Source organism: Phalacrocorax aristotelis, chromosome 18 (genome assembly GCF_949628215.1).
Source record: "Phalacrocorax aristotelis chromosome 18, bGulAri2.1, whole genome shotgun sequence".
Taxonomy (NCBI): domain Eukaryota; kingdom Metazoa; phylum Chordata; class Aves; order Suliformes; family Phalacrocoracidae; genus Phalacrocorax; species Phalacrocorax aristotelis.
Window position 1 is genome coordinate 5,310,664 of NC_134293.1, and position 24,209 is coordinate 5,334,872.

At 49.3% G+C, this 24,209-nt stretch overlaps 1 protein-coding gene across 18 annotated transcripts in view; it reads right to left on the minus strand.

The window, feature by feature from the left end:
* The window catches only part of MSI2 (musashi RNA binding protein 2), a 259,090-nt gene that overhangs the window by 44,588 nt on the left and 190,293 nt on the right, over positions 1-24,209 (minus strand). For all 18 annotated transcript variants that reach the window (XM_075113488.1, XM_075113489.1, XM_075113490.1 and 15 more), the window contains exons 8-9: positions 12,671-12,753; positions 3,187-3,301 (exon numbers count right to left, since the gene is read on the minus strand). In XM_075113488.1, coding sequence (XP_074969589.1) covers positions 3,187-3,301; positions 12,671-12,753 — 198 coding nt within the window. The remainder of the gene's footprint in view (positions 1-3,186; positions 3,302-12,670; positions 12,754-24,209) is intronic.

Here is a 24,209-nt window from a genome sequence, read left to right on the forward strand (position 1 = left end):
AACGTCCCAGACACACAGAGCTGCTTCAGATGGCAGGGCAGACATCACCCGCTATTAATGTTGCTCCTCAGTTGTTTTCTTCTTTTCTCTTTTTTTTCCCAAGTTTTCAGGTACAGACCTGAACAGAGGGCAAAAAGCCATGGGGCAATGCAATGACACGCACATGCCCTTGGGCGACGGGGCTCCTGGTTTACACACCAGGACCAGGTGACAGATGTGAGGCTTCTCAGTGGTTGGCAAGCTTCTCGGCCACCGACCCACTCCCACTCAGCTGCAGATGTGTGTGCTGCCTGCTAGGGGGGACATGATGCCTCTTCACGAGCATCCATGGGGCTGGGGAGCAGCTCCTCCTGCCGGGTGGGCTGCCAGGGAGAGATCGATCACTGGAACTGAAACCAGTCCAGCCCACTCCTTACGCAGAGCGGCTCATTAATGTTCCTGATCTCCCCTGAGACTGTGTGTGTCCCACCAGCAGATCGAGCCCGAGAGAGCCCAGAAGCAGGCTTGGCAAAAGGCTCAGCCTGCCCGTGCTCTCAGAGTCAAAAAATCCTTTCAGAAGAACACTTTAATTTTGTTCCAATCAACCAAATCATCACAGAAGCGGCTGCCTACGCACCTTTAGACCCTGGCTGCTGCAGGCTCCTTGGGGAGGCTGTGATTAATGAAAAAGACCAACTTCCTTAATAGCTTTGGAGGGAGTCGCTCTCCGCTCTTCCCTTTGGGTTGTCTCGTGCATTCGTTCCTCCAATTCCCTCCTCTACCCATGAATGGCATCTGGAGAAGGTGACCTTGAGCAAGGGCTTCTGGAAACAGGTATAAAAATCCTTCAAGAGCAGCCTCAATTGCTCTGTTTCAGTCCAGCTAGGCATCTAAAAGGAAGAATGGGGTAGGGCTGACACCAGCCTCCTGGGATCTCAGCAAAACGCTCGGCTACTGCAGACGCTGCCTCCGGCGGTACGTTACTTTGTGGGCCTCGCCGTTTGATGGGTTAATTACGCCCCTCTCCCTGTGGGGACAGGGCCCCACCACCGCCACGAAGCTGCTGGGGCTTGGGAAGGAGAGATTTGGGCTCCCTGCTGAGCTGCTGCCCATCAGCTCCCTTGAAGCCAACTCTTAGAGGCAGCCTTTGAAAACAGGGATTTATAACGGGCATCTAGACAGCCTTGCTCTCATGTGTTGCAATTTCCTTGTTTAGCACTTAATTATTTAACATGGTGCCACTGTAGCAAGCAGAAACTGGGAAGATGAAAAAAACAGCTAGAGCAGATAATGAAGCATCTGGCCTTCAACACGAATCAATCATTAATTCTGAGCAAGTCACCCTGATTTGAAATCTAGTAAGAGCACGTTGTGAGACCGGCCGGAGCAGAGCCGGTTGGGGTGACCTGACCCACCCCACCGCAGCAGGACAGGGATTTGCCAACAGGCACCCGCATCGCTTGCTCTGTGCAGACATAGATCCGCTCGCTGAGGGCTTCTTTTACTGCATATGGCTTGAAACAATCTTTTTCCAGGGAGGCAGCCCCGGTGGGAATGACTCATGCTGCACCTGAGGGCTGAATTTTCCCTTCAGGTCACTGGGGTGGACCCCAGCTCCATTCACTCCTTGCCTGGCTGCGAGGAGAAGGGTTGAGGCGACTCTGCCTGTGGTGAGCAGAAGAGGGATGCTGCCCTGGGTCTTCTTGCCTACCCGGGGTGAATTGGGCTCTCTCCTCCAGCAGCCGGGTGGGACCGGCCAGCAAGGTGGCACGCACCACCTCCCCAACCCCAAACCTCAGGCACCACAAGCAGGAAAGAAAGAGAAACGGAAATAAAGTACATATGCTCAAGCACACTGGGAACATACAGGTAATGAAATCACAGACTGACTAGAAGAAGATAAATATTTTAACCATAAAATGCAATTTCCCAACACTATGGGGCAGGGTGGCGGTGGAGTGTGGGGGACAGAAAAATAGATGATCAGCTGAAATAACCAAATTAAACATCCTAGAAATGGATCGCTTCAGCCACACGAACAGAAGTACTATTAATTCAGAGATAAAGCAAACATGGCAGGAAAGTTTTCCCTATCAAATCAAGCGGTGCCTGAAGTCTGACAACTCAGCCTAACAGCCTGACACTCATAGGAACCGAGTCCTCTGGCCTGATGCCCGCTCCAGGAGCCTTGGGGTCCTTCAGCATCTCAGACAGCCCACAGACCTGCTCAGCAGAGCTCAGGACAATTGAGCACCAGCTTTCAAGGCTGTTTTTTGTGCTCAGCTTCTGGTATCATCCAAACCCAGTACAGAAAATTCAAAGCATCGCAGAGAGGCCACGTACCAGGGATGCCTGCCCAGGAAAGGCTCATTTCTGCCTGGGAACACCTCCAGGTGCCCTCTCGTTCACGCATGCTTTACAGACACAGCAGGTGACAACCGAGGGAAAGTCCAGTGATACAAAGGGAGCAGAAAGTTGAAAATATATGGGGTTTTACAAAAATACATTGGAAATGGATTAGCAGCATATTGGCTTAGTAAATCTGAGGACAGAGTATCAAGAAGTTGTCACATTATATAGAAGAACAACTATCTAGGCAGAAACAAATGAGAACCAATTATAACTAAATAGACCTCATGCACAAATAGAATTTTGCCATTAAATATCATTTATCCCATTTAATTAGTATTTTCTGGACACAATACTCTGGACTAAAATACCGTTCCATCTCCTTGAAACTTGTAATTATTGTTGTGACCTATACTGTTATGCACCTCCCTGCTTTCTCCATCTTGCATGCCATTTAAGAACCGGCAAGATTTTCAATTATCTATGCTGAACTGTCAAAGATACCTTTAAAAGAAGGGGAATAATGTGTGACTCAATTCCTCTAAAAAAGGGGAGAGATCATTTTTAGTCAGAATGAACACACTGCATCTTTCATCATTCTATTTTTGCGAGTAAGAGTAAAACAGACTATTTAAAACATCCATTTAAATGCACATTTTTATATTCCAGGAAGGGGGGGGAGTTAATAATTTACCACAGACAGGATTATTTTCCCCAATCCACCCCTGCTGAAGTTTTAGACTCGCACCCACACAGGTGCAGGGATTTGCTCACCCCTACGCCTTAAGCGTTCAGAAATCAGGGAGACAACACGGGAGCCGCTGGCTCCAGGAGACGTGTGGTGGCTACGGCACTTACCCAACATTCCCATCCCTAGCATAAAAGCGTCCATGGTATACGGTAATCCACGTGCCCTTCCTCTCGTCCCTGGTGGAAACATCACTTCTTTAGGTTGTGCTTTCTTACATTCTACCTATTGAGCAGAAACATGTACAAATGAGATGCAAATGAATTCCATGTAAATGTCAAATGCAGAACTGATCTACTTAAGGGGGGAGTTTTATTTTTAGCATTTGCCTCCCCACACCGCCTCCCCCTCAAAGGTGAACTTTAAGAATAGCGTAAACGGATTTAAAAGAGCAAACGTGTATGTCTCTTTAAACACACATAGCAAAACCCCACTGTAAAGATGACAGAAATGCTGATTTAAGAAGTTGCCATGTTCCTGAAAGGAAAACCTGTGCTGCGTTCACTCTCAATGGTACTCGCGGGTGTGGAATGAATGGAGGGAGGTCTCCAGCACAGCTCTGTTGCAATCGATAACAGAAAATGACTCTTGGTGATCATTACAAAAAGCTCCTTTTAAAACAGGAATAAAGAATCAATATTTCTACCCAGCAGAAAATTTCTGTAAACCCTATTAATAAACGATCTGCATTCTTTCACTTCCAGTTACTCCTGCTGCCTTTTGAAGTTGCTTAATGCCACTTGAACCACCTTGCGCGTCTCCACCAACACCCAGTGAGAGGCGGCGACCCAGCCCAGCCAGGAGCAGGACATCCAGGACCCCCAGCCACACCACCGGGTCCTGGTTCTCAGCCTCTTTTTGGATGGGAAAAGGAAGAAATAAAGCACTTTTTCATATTCTCCAGCTCCAGCACTGCTGACCTGCCACCCCAGCAGACTACCCCCGTGCCCCCCTTGGTACTGGCACTACGGCCATGCCGGTAAGCTCGTTCGGAGCTAACCAGAGTTATCCCAACCCATTTCTATGGCTCTACACTTTAGTCCATGCTCTGAGCAATAGGAAAATGCGCAGATATGCAGTGCAGCCCTGCATGGGGTGTGAGGAAGCCCCAAGTCCCCGTGTGCCCCACCTGCACGGTTTTCACAACGAGCATCACTGGTCTGAGGGTAAGGGTCTCAGGCTGAATCCAGAGGCTTGAACTTTATGCCTCTAACTTTGTTCTATAACCAGTTCCTCAATCTTTGCACATTTAAGCTCCCCCTGGCCCTTGCCTGGCCAGAACAGAGCGGGAGAAGGGGTGCCGCAAGCCAGGGCCTGGCTCCTGGCAGACATGGTGGCACGGCCACGTGCAGCCTCGCTGCCCTCGGCCCTCCCATCCCAGCCGTGGCACCAGCAGCCTGTGGGCAGGGGCTCGGGAACGGGGCTGCTTGTCGTGGAGGACTAGGAGGGTCAGCTCCAAGCAGGGTTGTGGCTCCCGCCTCACCTCCGTCCCTCGCGCAAGCAGGCAAAGGTGGGCGTGCGCCCTGCGCACAAGCAGGCCACTACCCCAGGCAAACCCGGGGAGGTAGGGTAATGTGGCTAAATGTCTCCGTGCCTAATAGCCTGATCAGTGACTGCGTATTCATTGTCTTATGAAAACCAACCGCTTGTTCCTAGGCAACCTGATCAGCGAAAATTTCAGGTTTATACAATTTTCATTTAGGTAACATAAAGGTTAACTGACTGTAATGGGAGTATTTTAAACAAAACCACCTACTCCTCCCCTTTCTGCTGCAAACCTCCGCAGACTCTATTTACTTTGCTTGCTTGCAACGCTTTCCGAAGCTACAATGCTCAGACACTGCCAACGCTGCCAAAACATGCTTTTCTTGCAAACGAGCTACCCCAACCCAGTGAAGTTTGGAGCAAAATTCTTCTTGAGTTCCGCTTTTGCTACTTTCCTGCCAAGAAGTGTTTGGGTCCTTGCAGGAGGCAGCGGGAGAAGGGCAGAGAGGGACCAGGCATGGCTGGAGTGGTTAGGCATGCGTGCACAGCCCAGACACTGCTGCACAAGGGAAACAGGGCAGTGCTGGGAGACCCACTCTCCGGACATCCCAAAACTCGGGCACAGCCACAACAGGGCCAGCGGTTTCCTCCGTCTCCTCTTCAGTGCTGTTGGAGCAGCAAGTCCTCCGGGAGAGAAACACCCCAGTAAGGGCCAGGGTGAGGACTGGTGCGTCCTCCAGCCAGGGCCATCAACCTCGACACCCTTGTCCCCTGCAACCTCCACACCCCTGTCCCCTGCAGACCCATGCTCCCGCGCACACACACTCCCATGCACACACACAGACTCCCGCAGGCATGGGATGGTGCAGACACGCTACTGAGCATGTGATGGAGAGCCCCACAGGGTTCCTGGGCCCTGATATTAAGACAAAAAGAGAAAGAAGAGGAAACAGAAAACTTCCCATCAGTGAATTTCCCAAGCAGCCGCTCGCACGCTGAGGTGCTGCTGTTGGAGCGGGGCTGGGGACGAGGACAGCACAGGATATGTATGCCTGGCACCCAGCCCCATCACTGCCCCGCGGGGACAAAGCCGTCGGAGCTTCCCAGGGAGGCTTAAGCCTGAGACTTGATGGTGGGTTTCAGCCTAATTGGGCTGCATGTCCCCCAAAACCTCGGTGCCCTAGAAAGGCCCACAGCCTAAAGCCAGCAGCCTGCTGCTACCTCCCCTTTCCATCAACTGCCCTCGAGAGCCCATGGACACAGTGAGCTCCAAACGCCGAGCAGTGCCAGCCTCCCTCCTCGCCACCCTGCACGCCAGCACAGCAGCTCAGCAATATCCTCTCAAACTGTCCTTTGCTTATTTTTAATCAGAGGGGCATTTAACAGGAGCATGCCAATCTAATTTCTCCAGCCCGATGACTGGGACTGAGCACCAGAAGTGTGTCATTTCATCTCGCAACCACTTTTTTTGGGTTCGCCACCACTCCAAATGTCACGGTGGCATTGGTTACACCTCGCAGCCGCTTGTGCTGCAAACAGTCAGGATGATAAAAACAATCTAGCCTGGCTCGACGGACAATTAATAGGAAAATGAAGTTTGGATTAGCACTGTTAGAAACAATAACCCAGTAATTAGCTTTTGCAACCACAAAACAGCCTACTGCTGCTCTCTGAAAGACTAGCGTAATTTATGATTTTCACAGCACATGAGGATATAAAGGGAATGGCAGTGAGCTGCAAAAAAGTTTTAACTGGGATTTAAATGGAAAGAAAAAGTTACCAGTAGGAAGGAAAAATAATTCCTAAGCCTTTGTAAACAAATATACCCCATATCGAAGGCAAAAACAGTCTCTGTTATCCAGCAGAGACTCTTGCCTCCTGGGAGGGATGGCATGCAACATTCGGGACCAGGAGCCCTGGCCCCGCTCTGCCATCCCTCGGGAAGGGGCTGCATGCCTCAGGTGGGTTTTAACACTCCCCATTCGGCAACGTCAGGCCTTGAAGTGCTCTGCAGAAGCTGCCCAGGCACAATCCCATTCGCAAATGGGGAAAATGCAGCAACAGGAGGCGAAGGACCATGTTAGTGGACCAGTGGTGGGCTTGGACGGTGCCTCCTCACCAACAGAGGCAGGAAAAGGGGAAAAAAAGGGCTCAGGCTGCTTGTCTGCAAAAAGCCAGCCTGCTCCTCCATGGGGAATGGGATGGAGATGGCTATAACCATCCCACAGCCGCAGTTACCATGAGGGTAAAACCCTGGGGGCAGAAGGAATGTCACACGCGTGCTGGCAATGTGGGACGTGCAATGGAGCTTCTCCAGGAGGGAATGGATCTGGATTTACGAGTCAGTGCTCAGCACTGTACTGAATCACCCCCAAGAGCCTGCCCGATGCGGGTACTTTGTACATAAATCTGGATCTTGCAAAAGCTTTCAGTTCAGCATTTCTGTACATCTTAATAATTTCCAGATTTTTTCCACCTCCCCTGCATGAGGGATGTGCTTCACTTTCAGCAGCCTAACAAAGAAAGTTTTAACTCTAAGGCTAAAAAAAAAAAAAAAAAAGCAGGGAAACTAAAATTCACTATTTTTGTTTAGTCTAGTTTGGAGAATTAACATTACACTGGGGTACTCTTGGGTCAAACTGAGCAGTCAAAGCCACTAGAACCCAGGACGGCTGAGATGGGGAGTGAAAAGCCTCTTACACCCAGTACAACAACACAGGCTGTCAGCTCTCAGCACCAGGACGTCTCAAAAACCATGGCTAACAGCTTTCCAGGGAAACCAGGGCTATTTTGAGGAAAGCAGAATGCGGACATATTCACAATGCACAAAACCTCATTTTACCACCCAAAGACAAGGCAACTTTGTCTTGCCAGCAATGTGTGTTCGAATCTCAACAGTTAGTTGATATTCAATTACCTTGGGGACGCCATGTCATTCATGCCACAGCAAGCCAGAACTATCGCTCCTCTAACAGAGAAATCTGTATTCACCCCGTCCTGCCGCTAAGGCAGGGCTACACCAGGCAACAGAAGAAAGGTTATAAGCATATTTAAAAAAAACCAAACCCAAACAGTAGATAACTGACAAAGGTGGGGTGGGGACAATGGGGTCAGAAGCTGCTCAGCGTGTCCTCAGACCACAAAAGAAGTCGACAGCTACAGGAGAGCCGAGTCTGCCAGAGTTCATCGCGGTTCATCAGTTCAGTTTGTCCCCAAGACACCTGATAACATCCAGCGTTGGGCAGCTCCTTCTTGCCCTGTGAGGGCTGGAGAACCCAGCCACCCTTGGAGAGCCCAGCAAGGGCGGTGTCATCGCACAGCTCACAAGCTACATAATTTAAAGCACATTGAAGACAACGCCATAGGAATGCATCCAACCCGCAAGCGGTCTGCAGTGTCCTTCAGCTGACAGACGGGGCTTCCAAAGCTACTGCATTTTCAGCCTCTCCCTAGCACCACTAATGTCAGTAACACCTTGCACACCTGCCTGCCCAGCACGGGTTCCTACCGGCGCACTCCTGCAATGAGCCCTCTGCAGAGAACCTGTTGCCATGACCATCGGCCTCTCTGCATGACAGTTCACAGCAGTGCCCACATGCGCTCTCCCACAACAACCAGGTGTGTCAGGCTCCAGCTCTACAAGCTGGTAGTGATCCTACAGTAGGAAACAACAAGCAGTGATGCTCTCCTGTGACTTGCTGACAACCAGACTCCCCAGTGCCAGGCACACTGTTAGCCTTGGTGCCTGTATGCCCCATTCACGATGACAATTCCCTTTTGGTAGGTCCTACAGATGTGTCAAATGAAGGGACAACCCCAGCCCCAAAGAGTTTCCCAGGAATAGCAGTAGGGTCCTTGAACTAGAGCTGCTATTTAATTTCTGGCCACTGGAGTTTGTTCCTTAACTCTCTGGTTACTTGCTTGGAGTGTAAAATGAGAGTTAATGGCCCCATGGAGGGCTGGGAGCGGTGAGGGCGTGGCAAAGTGTGATGAGCTTGTGTGCTTTGCAGATTTGGGACAAAACATCAAGACATGCTTACAACACTAAAACAATCTCCTCACAAGGGAGGAGGGTGATTTCTGGACCCAGATTAAGCACAAGAAATCCCCGTACGGGCCACCAGTATGGAATATCCCGTGGGTCAGTTTGGGTCAGCTGTCCCGGCTGTGCCCCCTCCCAGCTTCTTGTGCCCCCGGCAGAGCACGGGGAGCTGAAAAAGTCCTTGACCAGTGTAAGCGTGACTTAGCAACAGCCAAAACATCTCCACATTATCACCACTGTTGCCAGCAAAAATCCAAAACACACTCCCATACTAGCTACTACAAAGAAATTTAACGCTATCCCAGCTGAAACCAGGACACGTCCTATAACTTTCCCCTTTGTCCCTTGACATGCCTTCTGGACAAGCCAATGCCACATTCAGCCCTACAGCCACTCCCTGACCCAGATGCTTCTTATGCAGAGATGGCAGGGTCATTCAGTCAAGCCTCCCCGAAGACGTCTGCTCCAGAACTAGCTACCTACAACACCCCAAACGCCTGCAGCCCAGTGTCGTGCCTGTAAACAGCCGAGCAGCATGACATGCATCACCCACGGACTATGCTCCATGTACCTCCTCCCAACACAGCCAGCAAATTACTGCCACCAGTAAGATGCCAACTGGAAAGGCAGCAGGATCATGCACGAAGCCCAGAACCACATCTGGGGCTTGACCTCTGTCTTCCATGGTGTCCAGCTGGCAAAGGACTCAGTGGCTTCTTGAAATGTCTGTGCAAGGTTGGTGGTGGTTTGTTGGCTGTATGTTGTGTTTCCTTTGCTCCTGGTTACTGCAGGGACCTTGGACACTGGGGGTCTCATGCGCCCTCCTGCCTTCTGCACGTGGGACACAGTTTAGTCTTTCCAGGGATGGAGGTGCCTTAGACTACAAAGTATTTGGATGAAAACCCAAAGGCACGTGGTGCATGATATACACGTCTAAAACATCACCACACAGCGAAGGCTGCCAGTCTTCAGAGAAGCCCGAAGAGTGCTGATACATTAAAAAAACCCACAACAAAAAGCCCACAAAATCCCACCCTGAGAGAGAAAAACAGCCACAGGTGCTACGCAGCGTCAAAGCCTATTTTAAAACAGCCTAACATTTTTGTCAGCTGCTTCAGAGTCTGACTTGAGATCCTGACTTCAAGTGCAAAGCGCCTGGGCCAGGCTCAGCTCATCGCACTGCTCGCCGGTGCTTGTCCCATCATACCCGTGATGTGAGCGACTCTATCACAGTGGAATCTAAAGGAAAATAAATTACTCCATCACATTTCTTTTCCAGCTACTTCTGCACCCCCTTAGAAAACCAGGTTTCTCCTTGCAAAGCAGCCTGCTTATGTCAGAGGAACAATATTCTGCAGGTAGCTTGTTTGGGTTTTATTTGTTCCCCCCCGCCAATGTTTGGAGAGCATCTTTGGCCTCCCACATAAATTCCAAGTTTCATTTATTAAATACCTCACTGGCATTTTCTTTTCGTTTTCACACTGCTCGTTTAATATTACATTTGACATTCTAAGCTTTACGGATGGCAACAGAAGCAGAATGGGTGGGCTAAAAATAGCCTGCCAGAGAGACAGGAGGCTAGAAATAGGCTCGTGAACAACAGCAGCCCTGCTACCCTTTGCTTGCCCCTGTGTTTTGGGAAATGACAGCATTCAGGAGATGAGAAAGAGCAAGCTCAGGGTGAGTTGGTGCCTGCGGAGCCACAGATGCCCCAGCCAAGCAGCCCAGGGATGGGGAAAGGAACAGGGATGGGGCGTCCCAGTCCCAGATTACCAAGCAGCTGCAAACCCAGTCGCCTCGAGCTGGGCTGCGAGAACCTGTCCCCTTGGCAGCTCAATGCTAGAGGGGGACATGTTAAAAATGAAGCAGGAGTGGTGAGTCTCTGAGGGTGCTGTGGAAAGTATGCCTGTGCCTAATTCTGACCCCCAGCCAGCTGCGTGTCACCTCTGGCCATCTGCACCAGCTCACTGTCACACACACGTGCACAAGTCCTCCTGCCCCTGCATGGGATTGGTAATTAATCTGCAGACACATCAGCGATACGATGAGTCAGTCCCAAGACAGGATCACGTCTCATCTCCTCCCTCGTGGGCTGCTTTTAAAATTAGTGCTGTAGAAGAAGTGACAAGAAGAGAATGCTCAAAGCATCGTGGCACCTGGATTGTGCACCAAGCAGGAACGGAAAGCTGGGAAGAATATCTTTTAATTATCTGTGACAACAAAACACCAGCAGCCTACACTGTTTCTTTTGCTCTTTGTGATGTTCCTGAAGTGTTTTTGCCCTGTCCCATCCTCCACGTTCCCTGCTCTGCTGTTCTTTCCCGTGCAGCCTTTCATCTGGGAAGAAATCCTCCCAACACCTCTCCCACCACTCCTCCCCTAGCACGGGTCTGCAAACAGCTGGGTAAGATTTTTACGGCACAGGAGTGCAGATCCCACTAGGAAGCATCAAATAATGTGCTCTGCCCCGCTGCTGATGCCAGTTTTGCTGGGACACACCACCACCTCCTTCCAACCGACATCCAGCACCTCACCAGGGCAATACTGGGCAGCGCTGACCTGCATCAGGTGAAGGCTGAGCCTTGCTCCAGAGAAAAATCTATTGTGTGAAATAACTAAACCTACAGAGTATGACCCGACACCCACCCACCCACAATTAAGCGGTAGGAAAACCCTGGAGAGTGGCACTGCAGCTCTTCCCTCCCAAATGACAAGTCTTACCTAAATTTACATTCCAAACGTTTCTAATTTGTTGCTGGGTCTGTCGTCTGGATGCTGGGGTGGGGGTGGTTGGGGCTTGCTCTTTTTGGTTTGTTTTAAGGCATATTAGTCAGCATTTAGGCACTATACAAGGGAATGAGCCTCCCCCACAACGCCCGTGTCTAGGGTGAGGTATTGCTGGTGGCAGGCAAGAAACCCCAGAAGAAGGAGGCGGCTGGGGAAGCAGCGAGATGCTTGGACAGGGCACAGGCAAAGCCCACAGCACCCATCGGAGACTGAGCGAGAGGCTTCCCACCAGGCAAGGGGAACTGCCCCAGCCCTGCCCTGCCATCCCACCACTCAGTTTGCCAGGGGGACCCTTACTTTTATTTCAAATGCATATTGCAGTGAGGAACAATATGAAGAATATTATTTCAGTGCCCTGGGAAAAATTAGCAAGTCAAATATTGAATCAGGCCTCCAGCATATGCCAAGGAGATTGCTTTGATCTTATCCACACTAAAAGCTCTATTATTGAATTTAAAGTCTGTGAACACATATCAGACCAATATACAATGCATATCTGAATACACATTTGAGAAGCAAAGGATGATTTGACAAAGGGAAAAAGGATATTTTCACTGAAAATATCAAAGTTACTGCATCAGTTGAAATACAAATGCCCTTTTTCATCTGGCTCAGTGGCTTTACTGACAGGGTAACCTGCAACCTGGGACCTGACTGTCATAGAGGAGAAACTTCACCCAGGTCTCACTCCTGGGTTGGGCCTGGGTGGAAAGCGATTGCGGCTCGATGGCAGAGAGCCACGACTTCCCAGGGGACACACAGGCAGCAGCAACGTCAGAGCAGCATCAGGACTCGCGAGCTTGACCAGAACAGCTATTTTGGGAGCACATGGTTTGTAACAGCTACCCCAGTCCGCCTCCCTCCTGAAACCCCCTAATGCAGCCGTTCAGCAGCTGCCACGGCTCTTCCCAAGAGCAGGGGGGGAGAAGGAGGGCTTCCCCAAGGCTGGTCAAGAAGCTGAGCAGGTTGATTCACACCATCTTCAGCCCTTTGGCTTCCACACCAAAACCTGCTCTGGGGCAGCTGCCTGAGCCCGCAAACAACGCCTGTCCTCGTGGGGGGGGGGCAGGCACTGTCCTGCTGGTGGGGGGACAGGAGTAGCGCCTGAGCAAGCCATGGTCAGGGCTCAGCAGCCTGTCCCCATGGCACCTCTGCCAGGCGCGGTGTGCCCAGCACCCAATTATCTCCCCAGAGGACCACCACCCAGGACGGCACGTGTCTGTGAGAAAGGGCGAGAGGTCGCTGCCACCGACACGCGCTGTGGAACAAAAACAACTTACCATTTTATTATTGATTTCGTGGAAATGAATTTCACACACTTTTTCCACCACGTCTTCATTTTCAAAAGTTACGAAGCCAAATCCTGTTTAATAAAGAAACAAAAAGGGGAGGGTGAAAGGAAGGTATTAGTTAAGTTAAAGAGATTTCGTTTTAATATAACATTGTTTAGCCATTGAGAATTTAGAAAACTTTCATAAAGATAAGCACGTGTAAATACACCTGCTGTCCACGGGGCTGTTGCTGAACTTATTATAGGCTAATGGAGGGAAGAAGCATTGTCTCAGGGAAAATTAATACGGTTCTGTTCCAGCTCTTCCATAGGATTTAATGGAGAATTAAAACCTCCTTATGGATTTTTTGATCCATCCTGCAGAATTTAATGGATAGTTACACCCCAGTTACATGATGGCTCAGAAACTAAAATAAGGCCATATTTTCTTTTACACCTTATAGGTTTTTAAGAGCAATCTCTACCAAACCCAATTATATTTCTATGGAACTATATTGATTTTATCTCTTGTTTAATTCCATGGGACTTCTCCATTAGAGCTGACTCATTACACAACCCAAAAAAATAAAAATCTGGGAGGACAGAAGATGATTCCTCATTTACTCCTCGCTATCCGTGGCGAGGAAAAAAATACCAATGCTTCCCCAAACATGCAGCAGCGCTTTGTGTTTCCATTCACTTTGAGCGAACACCGAATGTCCCCGCTGCTGCATGCCGGGGCCGGCGGCACAGCCACTGCAGCTCCGTCCCGTGCGGATGCAGCCGGCCCCGCGGGTCAGCCGGGCTCCGGAGGTGGTTATTTGTCCCTTTCTTCCTGAATGACTTCCTCTAATACCTCATCAGGACATCCTGAGGCCTCCGAGAAACCATTACATTTAAGGCCTCTGATCTAATCATTCCTCGCTTTGCCACTGCTGCTTCAAAGGAGCTGTGGATTTGGGCTGGTTTAGGGTTGTTTGATGCCTGCTGCCCGCCTGTAGCTGTACACTGTATTTGCTCTGCTGGGGCCACACGGCTGCAGACACGCCACACTAAAGAAATCTGGCGGCCCACCACAGCTATACACAGTCATATTCCCCACTCATGACTTAAAAAAAATAGAATCAAGCTAACAAACAAAACCCAATCTAAAGTGCTATATTTTTGGCAAAGACTTCATGAGTCAACATCGACACCAATTAAGCTAATGAAATCTTAAAAATGTAACAACAGGATGAACTTCATCTCCCAAACTGCACTGAAAACTCCGCTGGACTCAACGCTGGTGAAACAGCCGGTGATGTTCTCATGGCACCAGGCTGTGAGCCAAACCAGCCGGGGCTGGGGCACCCCTGGCAGCAGCCTTCGCCCTCCGCTGGGCAACAGGGGAAGGAAGAGGGAGGGGAAACCATGCTGCCCAGCGTTAGTCTCCGTGAAGAGTTTCGCCCAGTGAGCAGACCCCCGCTCAGCCGCGCACGGCAGCAAAGCACTTTTGTCTTTGCTGACTGTGAAGGACCTGGCTCCCGGCTGCCTCCGGCTGCACGCCCGTCTATCCCACGCTGCCCATCCCACCCCCCCGCTGTTTGGGAATACAGCCGTGAAGCCTCATCTCAAACCCACTTTGCTACTGACACTTCCCATCTGCAATTAGCACCTTCCAGTATCAGGCCTGCTCCCCCTCCAGCAGCGCTGAATGCCGTGGTTGTGTCCTGGGGGTCCCAAGTGCCACCCCCAACCCGCTTCCCCTGCCAGACCCAGCACTCCCAGTAAGCGCCCAGAAGCAGTCAGTCTCTGCGCTGCAGTCCCAAAGCAATACTTCATCACACTAGATTTGCTTTGATGGGGCACAGCAGAAGATAGTACAACTATATGGGTTTTGCAACCTATAGGTACAAGATATGTTTTGCAGGCTACAATATTTGAAGCTGTAAAGTGCATTTGCTGGCTTCCACACTGGCCAAGGTGAGGTCTGAGCAGCTCCCAGCCGGCTTGTGTGGGAATGCACAGTACACATAGCAAAGCTCCATCTCTCTTTTTGGGGGAAAAGCCACCAGAACTGGTTTCTAGATCTCCTCCAAGGCGTAACACATCAACCAAGCGCACATCACACACGAACCTAGCACTCAGAATACTGTTTTACTTTGCACTTAAAGCATATAGCACCTTGAAGTATTTTACTTAAGTCTTTCATTTGCCTTCTAAATTATTCCATTTAAATCTACCTTAAACAGACCTGTAGTTAAAACTAGTTTTTGTGGTTAACTGGCTGAATACGGCATCCCAGGAATCCCGGAGCACGCTGCATCGGGCAATTACCGGAGCTGGGAGCAGCGCGCCGCTGGGGACCGGCTTTGCCTAGTGCAATGAGATGGCCAGTCTGGGTCTACAAGTCATTAATTGTTTGAGCACCAGCAACATCTTCATCATTAGTAACTCATTAGCAAGCACTGCAGTTGAGGATTTCTCTTTCAACTTTTGTCAGGTCTCACTGCCAGGATGGAGGAGAGAGAGGGAATTTACAGGAGATTAGCCTTAATGTGCATAACGCCGCAAGAAAGCCCACTGCAGTCATTACACACTTGGACTCAGAAACAAGTTTCCCATTCTCATCCCACTCCATATGGCTTAAACACAGGTTTATCAAGAAATTATTTGTCTGATTAAATCAGATAGCCACCCAGCTTTCTGCATTTACAGATGTTGTAACAGGAATAAAATAACAATCCATAGGTGTCAACACTCATTTGCAGATTTTTAAAAGATCTATGCCACACAGGCCAGTCTAGCTGGCTTGGCAAGAAAAAACAGATGTGACCGAGTCTGTAAGAAAACCCAACACCATCTTCTATTCCTTCCTCTCTGGAGCTGGCAGACAGGCAGGGCAGGCAGCTCCAGCAGGCGGGGGGCTCGCAGGTTCAGGCCCAGAGCCCCCGCAGGGCACTCGATCCGTAACTGAAAGCTCACAATGTTTTACCTTTACGATTACCAACACCTTTAACTGATTGGGAAGCAATCAGACGATTTTAATCTGCAAGCATACAGGCACTTAAAATCCATAGGATGCTATTCAAGAGACGCTACCGCTCCTTAAATGAACAATCCCCAAGATATCATATGCCCCAGAATTAAAAACTTCATAGAAGTGATGGGTTAATGGGTCCTTCCTTTGTTTCACTTTCTGAACATAAGATTCCAACTTTTAATAATTGCACACACACAAAAATATTACTGCATGCATGCCTTATTAGTTAGCATAATGAATACATGCTCATTTTTAAATTACCAGAACTCTCAGAAACCTTCCTGGACTAAACAGACAATTATTTCTTCTGAGAGGTACTAAGAGTCAACAAAAAAAATGGTTCTCGGAAAGTGTATGAAAAAGATTAACAGAAAACAAAGAACGCCGTTTAAAATGGTGACATAAATAGGATTCCGGTTGTCAAGGAGCACACATTTTAAAATGAAATTATACTGCATCCTTCTGAATGAAGCTATTATTGGAAGCTAACAAGCTCTATTTAAGAGATAAGCATTTAACAGAGTCAAACGGTTGGGTTTTTTATTCAAATGAATAAAACTGAATATTCATTTGAATAATCTTTTCTGTAAAAGAAAAGACAAAGAAGAGGGAAAAAATAAAGTAAGAGGCAAACAGATGCCCCCAAACGAAAGAGCCAAGTACGATCACTAAAGGAAGCTGAGACATGTATTCATGACCTTCAGGTGAAAAAACCCTCCTTTAGCATCTGCTCAGAAAAAGGAGTCATTTCACTCTATTCATCCGCTGGTTAATGGGCACCGACAGGCACCGAAATGACACGCGAGGCTCTCCCAGAGTCCCGGCGGCTGGGAGCAAGCCGGCACCTGAAAGGGAGAGGGTTGGCTCTGCTTGCGGCAAGGGCAGGCGTCCGCACGTGTGCGGAGCTCCGGCTAATTACCAGGAATGACCTGGGCCACGGAAGAAGACGGAGGGGGCTATCCAGCGGAAAAGCTGCTTTGCAGTTACCGTATAAGGCCCAGCAATTCAGCCTGAACAGGTCCTCGCAGCTGGTGTGTGGGTGGCCCATCGGCACGGGGCAGCGAGTGCTACGCCTGCTCAGGATCGCTCTTCCTCCAGATGACAAATGGTCTTTGCTGAGTTCACCCACTCCCCCCCGCCCGGCAGCCCTCTTGCATCCAACGAAGGGCCAGGCTTTTCCCTTGGGCCTGTGATTCCAGAGAAGTGGCTAAAGATTTCTCACCCATCACCCCCAAATCACCTTCCTTCCTACCTCCGCAAGCGCATGTCAACATGGAGACACTCAGGACACCTAGCAAACCATCCTGTTTGATCTCTACAACCACGCTCACAGACGCTTTGCAGCTTCCATTCATGCTGCCCATGAACATGTGGAGATGCCAAAGGCTCATTTTGGAGTGATGAGGTTGAAGGCTGGGGCTCACAGGCTCCTGAGGAAGACAGCAGAAGTGCCACTCAGGCAGGCACTGGGAAGGTTCCCTCCAGTCTGACCTTGCTGCCTCCCATGGCAGCAGGTTTTGGGAAGAGGACGACTCACTTCCAGCACCCCCTGCCACCGCGGGGGTCCTCCCGCGGTGCTGACGGCCGAGCAGGCAGTCCCTCTGCTCCAGCTTGGTCTGGCTGTGTAACCGCTCCTGCCTACACGTGTCCTGTAACACGTGGTGGGCACTGAACAGAGGTCCGCTTCTTCAGGTGACTTATTTTACTGGCTGGGAATTTCTGCATCTGCTAATTAGAAGCTAAAATATTTGGGGGTCAATTACCAGAGGACACAGCTGCCTTCACTTGAAGTAAAACAAGTTGAAGGTGCTCGGTACCCCTGCAGACCAGATCCCTTTCGGGATGGCTAGCTGACAGAACAGTGCCTTTCTAACCGTGACTCACAAAAGGGAATTTTTTTCACTAGGAAACAAGTGTATTATTCACCAGGGAGGGAAAACCTGGAAAAATACACTTCTTAGTGCAAGGCAAGATAGTCTCAAGCATCCAAATAACTCTGAGTTCCCCTGGAAACATTTCCAATGAGCCTGCAGATGCCAGCCCAGACGCTTGATGTCCGACAGCACAGGACACATCCTCTGACACACCTTTGTTACACCAAAAAGCCTCCTTTGACCCAGAGCCCTGTTCAGCCAAGAAAGCTACCCAGGCCTGTGGGTGGATGGCTTCATACAGCAAAGCAGAGCTCAGCTGCAGCCCTTTCTGCCACAGTATTCCAGAAATAAGAGAAACATTTTTCAGAGAAAGTGACTGAAACCATATAAAGATTAAATTAATTTTAAAAAAATCAGTAGAAGCCATAAATAATATTAAGAAGCCCTACTGAAGATACCGAATGTCAGGGCTCCTGTGTTCTGCGTTTTGGTTCTTTCCATACTTGAACCAACTATATTTCACACCTTTGTCGTCACTTGAGAGGTTTTATGTCAACCTCGGTAAAATATAGCTGAGATGACGACACCATTGCTATGAAATATATCTACTTCCTCTTGCTAGTTGGCAGCAACTTTTCCACAGCCTGGGTTTTATCTGTGTGTACAGCGATATATACTGCAGCTGCGTTTGCACACACAGAGGACGTCGCTCATCAGCAGAGTTACACAAAAGCAGCTTACTGGGTTAAAGGTCTTGCTCTTTCAAGCCCATGCGTACATAAAAACGAGGAAACCAAGGTGACTGCATCCTGTGCCAGAAAGGTTAAACCTAGGCTAATGCTGGGGTTAGCCCCTGGAGGGCTCTGACAGGCAAACCGAGACGCCTGCCGAAGCGGGGTGCCTTGCCCCCAGCAGCCAGGGCAGTGCCATGGGTACCGGCACCTCCATCACCGCCTTGCAGCCCAGTGCCTGAGCCAAAACTGCCTTCGCCGGAGGCGTGCACACCGCCGCCCACCCTGCGGGCACTGCTGCTCTGTGAAGAGGCCCTTCAGCTACCAGCAAAGGTGCTCTGGTGGATACAGGCACTGGAAGGAGACCTGGAGGAACCTGTTTCAACTCCCAGGCTGTCTTGGGGTTACCCAATGAGGTGGAGCAAGTCACTTCATCTCATCTGCATCTGCAGTGCTCCTCTTCACCCAAGCTGTGTCTGTATTGTCTGGTTAGACTGTAGGGTCTCTGCAGCTGGGACTGCCTCTTACTGCATTTATAGCATGCCAAAGCACCAGAGAGCTCCTTAAAGGGTTCTGGGAAGTAAGTAATCACCAAGGCTCTTTTGTGCCTGCACAATAATCCGAAGACCAAGGGCAGGAGACAAGAGCACAGAGAGGAGAAGGGAAGAGATTTACATCATCCACACCATACCAATAAGCGATGCAGGCTCTGCTTAAATCTCACTCCTGCTGCTAGGCAAGAATAACCCAACAGTCGCCTGCTGGTGCTCTGGTGAATGCAGGATCAGTCTCCTCTTACACATGGAATGTGCTCCCGCGGCACCGTCCTGCTCCAGACTCCCAACCCAGCCAGCAGGGTGCAAGCGCAGAGCGTGGTCCCAGGTCCCTGGGGGTCTGCGGTCCCATCGGCCCCCGGCGCGGGCGCTGCCTGATGAACGGCTGTGCTGACGGATGGGAATATCCAGCCTGACACCCGCTGCAGCACACAGCATTATAATGAGGAAATATTAGTTCAGGCTGCATTCCTCTTTTGTGTTAGGTCTCAGTACCTGATCTGCTCATTTGTGTTTGCTTCGTGCCTCTCCTCTTTTCCCCGTATTTAAGTTACTGAAGCTCTGAAACAGAGGAAGGTCCAGTCCTGCTGTGGCATTATTTATGCACCTGCTTTCTTGTTTATACCAATAGTTTTGGCAGCTGGTCCTGTAAACCGTAATAAAATGCCTTTCAAAAAGTAAAAAAAAAAAAAAAAAAAGAAGAAATGTGACCAGACAAGCCAGGCATAATAACATTAAAGCCCGTGTCAATTAATTTTTCCTCTTCTTGATAAACAAGCCCCATTCCATCCATTAATAATGAGGGAAGAAACAAGAAAAGTTGACACTAGTTTAATTTATTTTCTCAACTTGCCTGGTCATATTTCTCCCTGTTGCAAAGCTTTCTGGTGCTGCTGGGAATTGCAAGTGGCTCCCACGCAGTCGATGCATAGATTGGTGTGAATCAATACCGCTCTACTTTATTCACACATCCCTTGTAATCAGAGGGGAAAAAGTTACTTAGTAAGCTACCGCATCCCAGACTGCCAAGACACCTTATAAAAAACATCATAATAATAATAAACCTGCAGGGGAGGGGGGGTGAGTGGGACATGAAACCAAGTCCTGTAATCGCTGTCACCGCATCTCGCCTTTACAGACAAACAGAATGACCCGAGTGGAGGGGCCAGAACATTTTAATTGCTCAGACAGCTAACCACGGATGCTTCTAACTTCTTGCTGTCTGCAAAGGTAATTCAAGTCATTACACTGGCTTCATCCTGCCTCTGGGAAAAGCCATTTATTTGTTAGTGCCAGAACCCAACAGCCAGGACTCGAAAACTCAGCCCTGACTCTGCTGCCTTCTTATGTTGTGTCTTTGGAGAAGTCACTTAATCTTCCCCGTGGTCCAGGTTCCACATTTCTTCCCACTTTCTAGTGCCTTCCACAAAGTTTTCATCTGACCTACTGCATCTCAGCTCGCTAAAGCTCAAAATCATCTATGATAAAAGCTGTTAATGCTAACTTGTTATTTCCTGTTATTCCAATTTCCTCTGCTGCAAATACACAAAAGGAGAGGTTTCCATTTCCAAAGCAGCAGCTCTCCAGATTCACAGACTGAAGCCTTAGTCTGAGACGCACACTTCTCAGATTTTACCTCCTTACCTCTAAGGAGGGCTTTGCTGGGAAGGGCGATGGCCACACCTGAGGGTACCACCTGCTCCATGAAGAACAAGATCTCACCCCACCCTTGTGATAACCAGACCGGGAGAGGGATGCACCAGGAGATGGAAGGGGAAAGAGAAGGTTAACACCGATGGTCTAGGATAGAAAATATCATCCTCATTTAACTGTAAAGTGTGCTCTCTAGCAGTGCTTCTGTGAATGACGCTCATCAAGACAGATGATTAGCCGCACATCCATTTGGTGTTTATGTGAATCTTGGGTTGGGTACGGAAAATAGTCAGGTTCTCCCGGCAGACACAGGCAGGTATTGCTGCTGTTTAAAGTGTCAATACATACTCCATGACATGAGAGTAAATTCTCAAAATTAAATCAGCAGACAACTGCCTTGGATCAAAACCGCCATACAAGGTGCTAGCGTTTCAATACCGGCGCGGCAGGAGAGCAAAGAGCTGAGGTCAGCCGCGCAGCTGGATAAAGGGCACCAGCAAGATACTCCTTGCTTTTGTTCTGGAAAGCTACAAGGCTCAGGCTCCTTGCTCCGTCCTCCTATGACTGAGTGGCATTTGCAAAAGGAGCATCGCTCACAAAGAAAAGGCACCTTAGGATGAGCAGCCCTGTGCCGTGCCGCAGCCTGCTCCTCCAACCAGGTGAAGATCCACTCAAACTGGTTTTGGGGAATAATTTTCCCTGATGGGAGGATGAAGGGTACAGGGACTCACCGCTCTCTCAAATCACCCATTTTAAGCAAAGATTTCCAGGCCAGGAGGTGCGTGTGCCTCCCCTAGCAGGGGCCACATGGCCGGAGCCAGGAGGGCGGCTCTGGCCAAAGCCCTCGCGGTCGCACAGGGCACCGGCACCGGGCTGTGCGGCTGCAGAAGGGGAACCCCACCGCCTGTCACCGACCGCGCTAATGTAAGCGGTACCTGAACTTTGAGTAATAAATTTTTCATAACAACAAATCTTCATTAAAATTTTATTCTATTAACATTCTGAAATCAAACCAAAGCGCTGAGTACATAATGACTGAAACGCACACTACACAGCAACTTACTAAATGCCAGTTTTATCATATTGTTAATTAACAGAAACCATTAATGCATTCACAGATCATTTAGAAGCATTAGCGGTGACCTAAGAAAAATTGCATGTGCGTGTGATACACTTACGTCTGCATTTTTTACATCTGAATTTGCTACGCAGGAGGCCCCAAAGTTTGTTCCCGACTCAGCTTCTCTCTGTTGCAGACATCGTGTCTCAATGGGCGCATTTTTGTCAGCAACTCAAAAATTAATGCATGGGCTGAAATATTAGATACTGAAGGAGAAAGTTATCTTAGGCAGCGTTTGCTTTTTTGTCAGTATCTAACTCCAGCTCCCCAGTAGTGTTGGGAGCAGACCCACCCATGCTCCTCATAGCTTTTCACTGCTCCTTTCAGTTCAGGTACGGATTTCCCACCTAGCAAGTCACTGGTACAAAAATGATGGCAGTGCAGCTGGGCTGTGGAAGCATGGTGTAAACTAACAGATTTCTTTTTGCTATCAAAGAACAAAACCCCAAATGCTTGTAAAATCCAATTAATCTGTCTACAACCAGAATGGGAACCTCGTGCTTCAAGCGAACGCTTCTGTCTGTTCATGAGCAAGGCTCACAGCACACAGAGCCAGCGACAAATCTGAACACTGTCTTCCACCCCCAAAACGAGTGCCCTGCAGCCCCTCACCGTGCCACAAGGCAAGCCAAAACTTTCATCGCCACTCTGCCTCTGCTCGCCACCTCTCCTACAGCCAAAGAGCGCAGACCTGCCCGTGGGGAGCCAGCGTTGGACCCCTGCCCCCTGCCTCCTGCTGCCAGCCCTGCGTGGCAGAGGACAAGGACAAGTGGAGCAGCAGTGAGTGGCCATGGGAAAGCAGGTCTCAGCAGCAAAGGCAGGGATGAAGGCCATCACTCCCTGGGTGCCAGCTAACCCTGTTAGGCTCCACCATCAGAAATGAAAGCTGCTCCTAATGCGCCTGCAGTAGCCATTGCCCGCCGAGTGCAAAGTCCTGCCATCTTTATCTGTTTGCCTACAGGCGTCAAATACTCTCTGCCTGTCAATTCTTCCACAGTTTATTACCAAATTTCTAAAATATTACATTTTTTATTATATCCAAATTCACTTTATTGCATTTGACAATACAGATAATCACATACCATATGCTCTAATGTTTTGAAACCAATGCATGTTGACAGCAGTTTTTATTCATGATGCATAATTCTATCCAGGGCTGACAAAGGCAGCACAGCACTGAGCTTGGTGTTAGAGTTTTGTTGTTGGGGGGATCCTTTTTTCCATTTCCTTTTCTTCATTTTAACAGCAAATTTACAATACTGGGAGGAAAAATGCTTTCCTTTCAGTAGAAATAGGAAATTGGCTGAAAAGATGGGCTTATCAAAGAGATGTCTTCGAAATATTAATAACAGGTGGAGGTTGGTTATTATAATTACTTGCATTTGAAACTTGCTGCTAATGGGCTTAGGGAAGCATGACGGCTCACCCGCAAACAAGCAGAGGCTGGGGCGGTACAGTGGGCACGAGGCTGGACCCCCGCTCCTGCACTCCTTTGTACCTGGCTGTGGTCACTCGTCTCTGAAACCAGCATCTCTTCCCAAGGGAGATGTGGGAAGGGAACCATGCGCACGCCTGGTGTGTCCTGGGATGGCCAGGGGAGGGTCCCCACATGAAGGAGACGCCTAGGCAAGCGCTACCTGAAAGACTTTGAAAGACCCAGGTTCTCTGAAACAACATGTTGAGAGGGCAAAGCCCTACAGCCTTCGTTTAAACCCCATTGATTTGAACAAGATGTGAAATTAAAACATATGTTTAAGAGCTTTCCCGAATGGGGTCCTCCATTCCCATCACCTCTTCCTGCCCTTCCTTGAATCAACACTCATGAAAACCACAAGCTGTAAGCAGAGCTGAAGTGACGGGATGGAGAAGTCCCTTGACCTCTCCCCTGCCCGTACACATCCCCACCTCCATGAGCAGCTGAGCTGAAGGGCCGTCAAGATTGAGCAAACACTCAGTTCCTCGTTATGCTGCTGGGAAAGAAAAACCCAAGCAACCCCCAATTCCCAACCACAGCGCTCAGGCAATAGATTCAACAACTTGAAAGATGGCAATGCTGCACGAACCAAACAGGATGCTATGTCTAAATTAAGCTGTAATGACCTGCTCTGAGGTCTTTATTAGCCAGGTAATGATCATTTAAGAGGAGGTTACTATCTTGAGCCAAGGGCACCTAATACCATTACTGAACTTGTTAAAACCTGCCAAGCAAGTCATTATTTCCAACATTATTTCTTTTCCTCTTAACACAGCTCTCTACCTTTCCCCTTGTGGTGCTCGGTCGTAAATCACGGGAGGTGGCGATCACGCAGACTTGGTTGCCCTTCCCTAGGAGGCTGAACTTAGCTCCCGCTCACCATGAGCAGGCTGAATGCAAGAGAAATACCCTACAAGAATGACTAAAAAGCATGCCCTGAAAAACTCTGACCTTAAAAGGCCTATGGAGACAAGCCACAGTACAGCAGAAGCATGTAGCGGGTAGTGGTCTTCACAGCCTGGTTGCCTTGAAGAGCCGTTGGGCCTTTGGAAATCATTTGCAGCTGGCATCTGATGAGATGCCACTCGGTGCTGGACGCATTCACATGCTGCATGCACCAC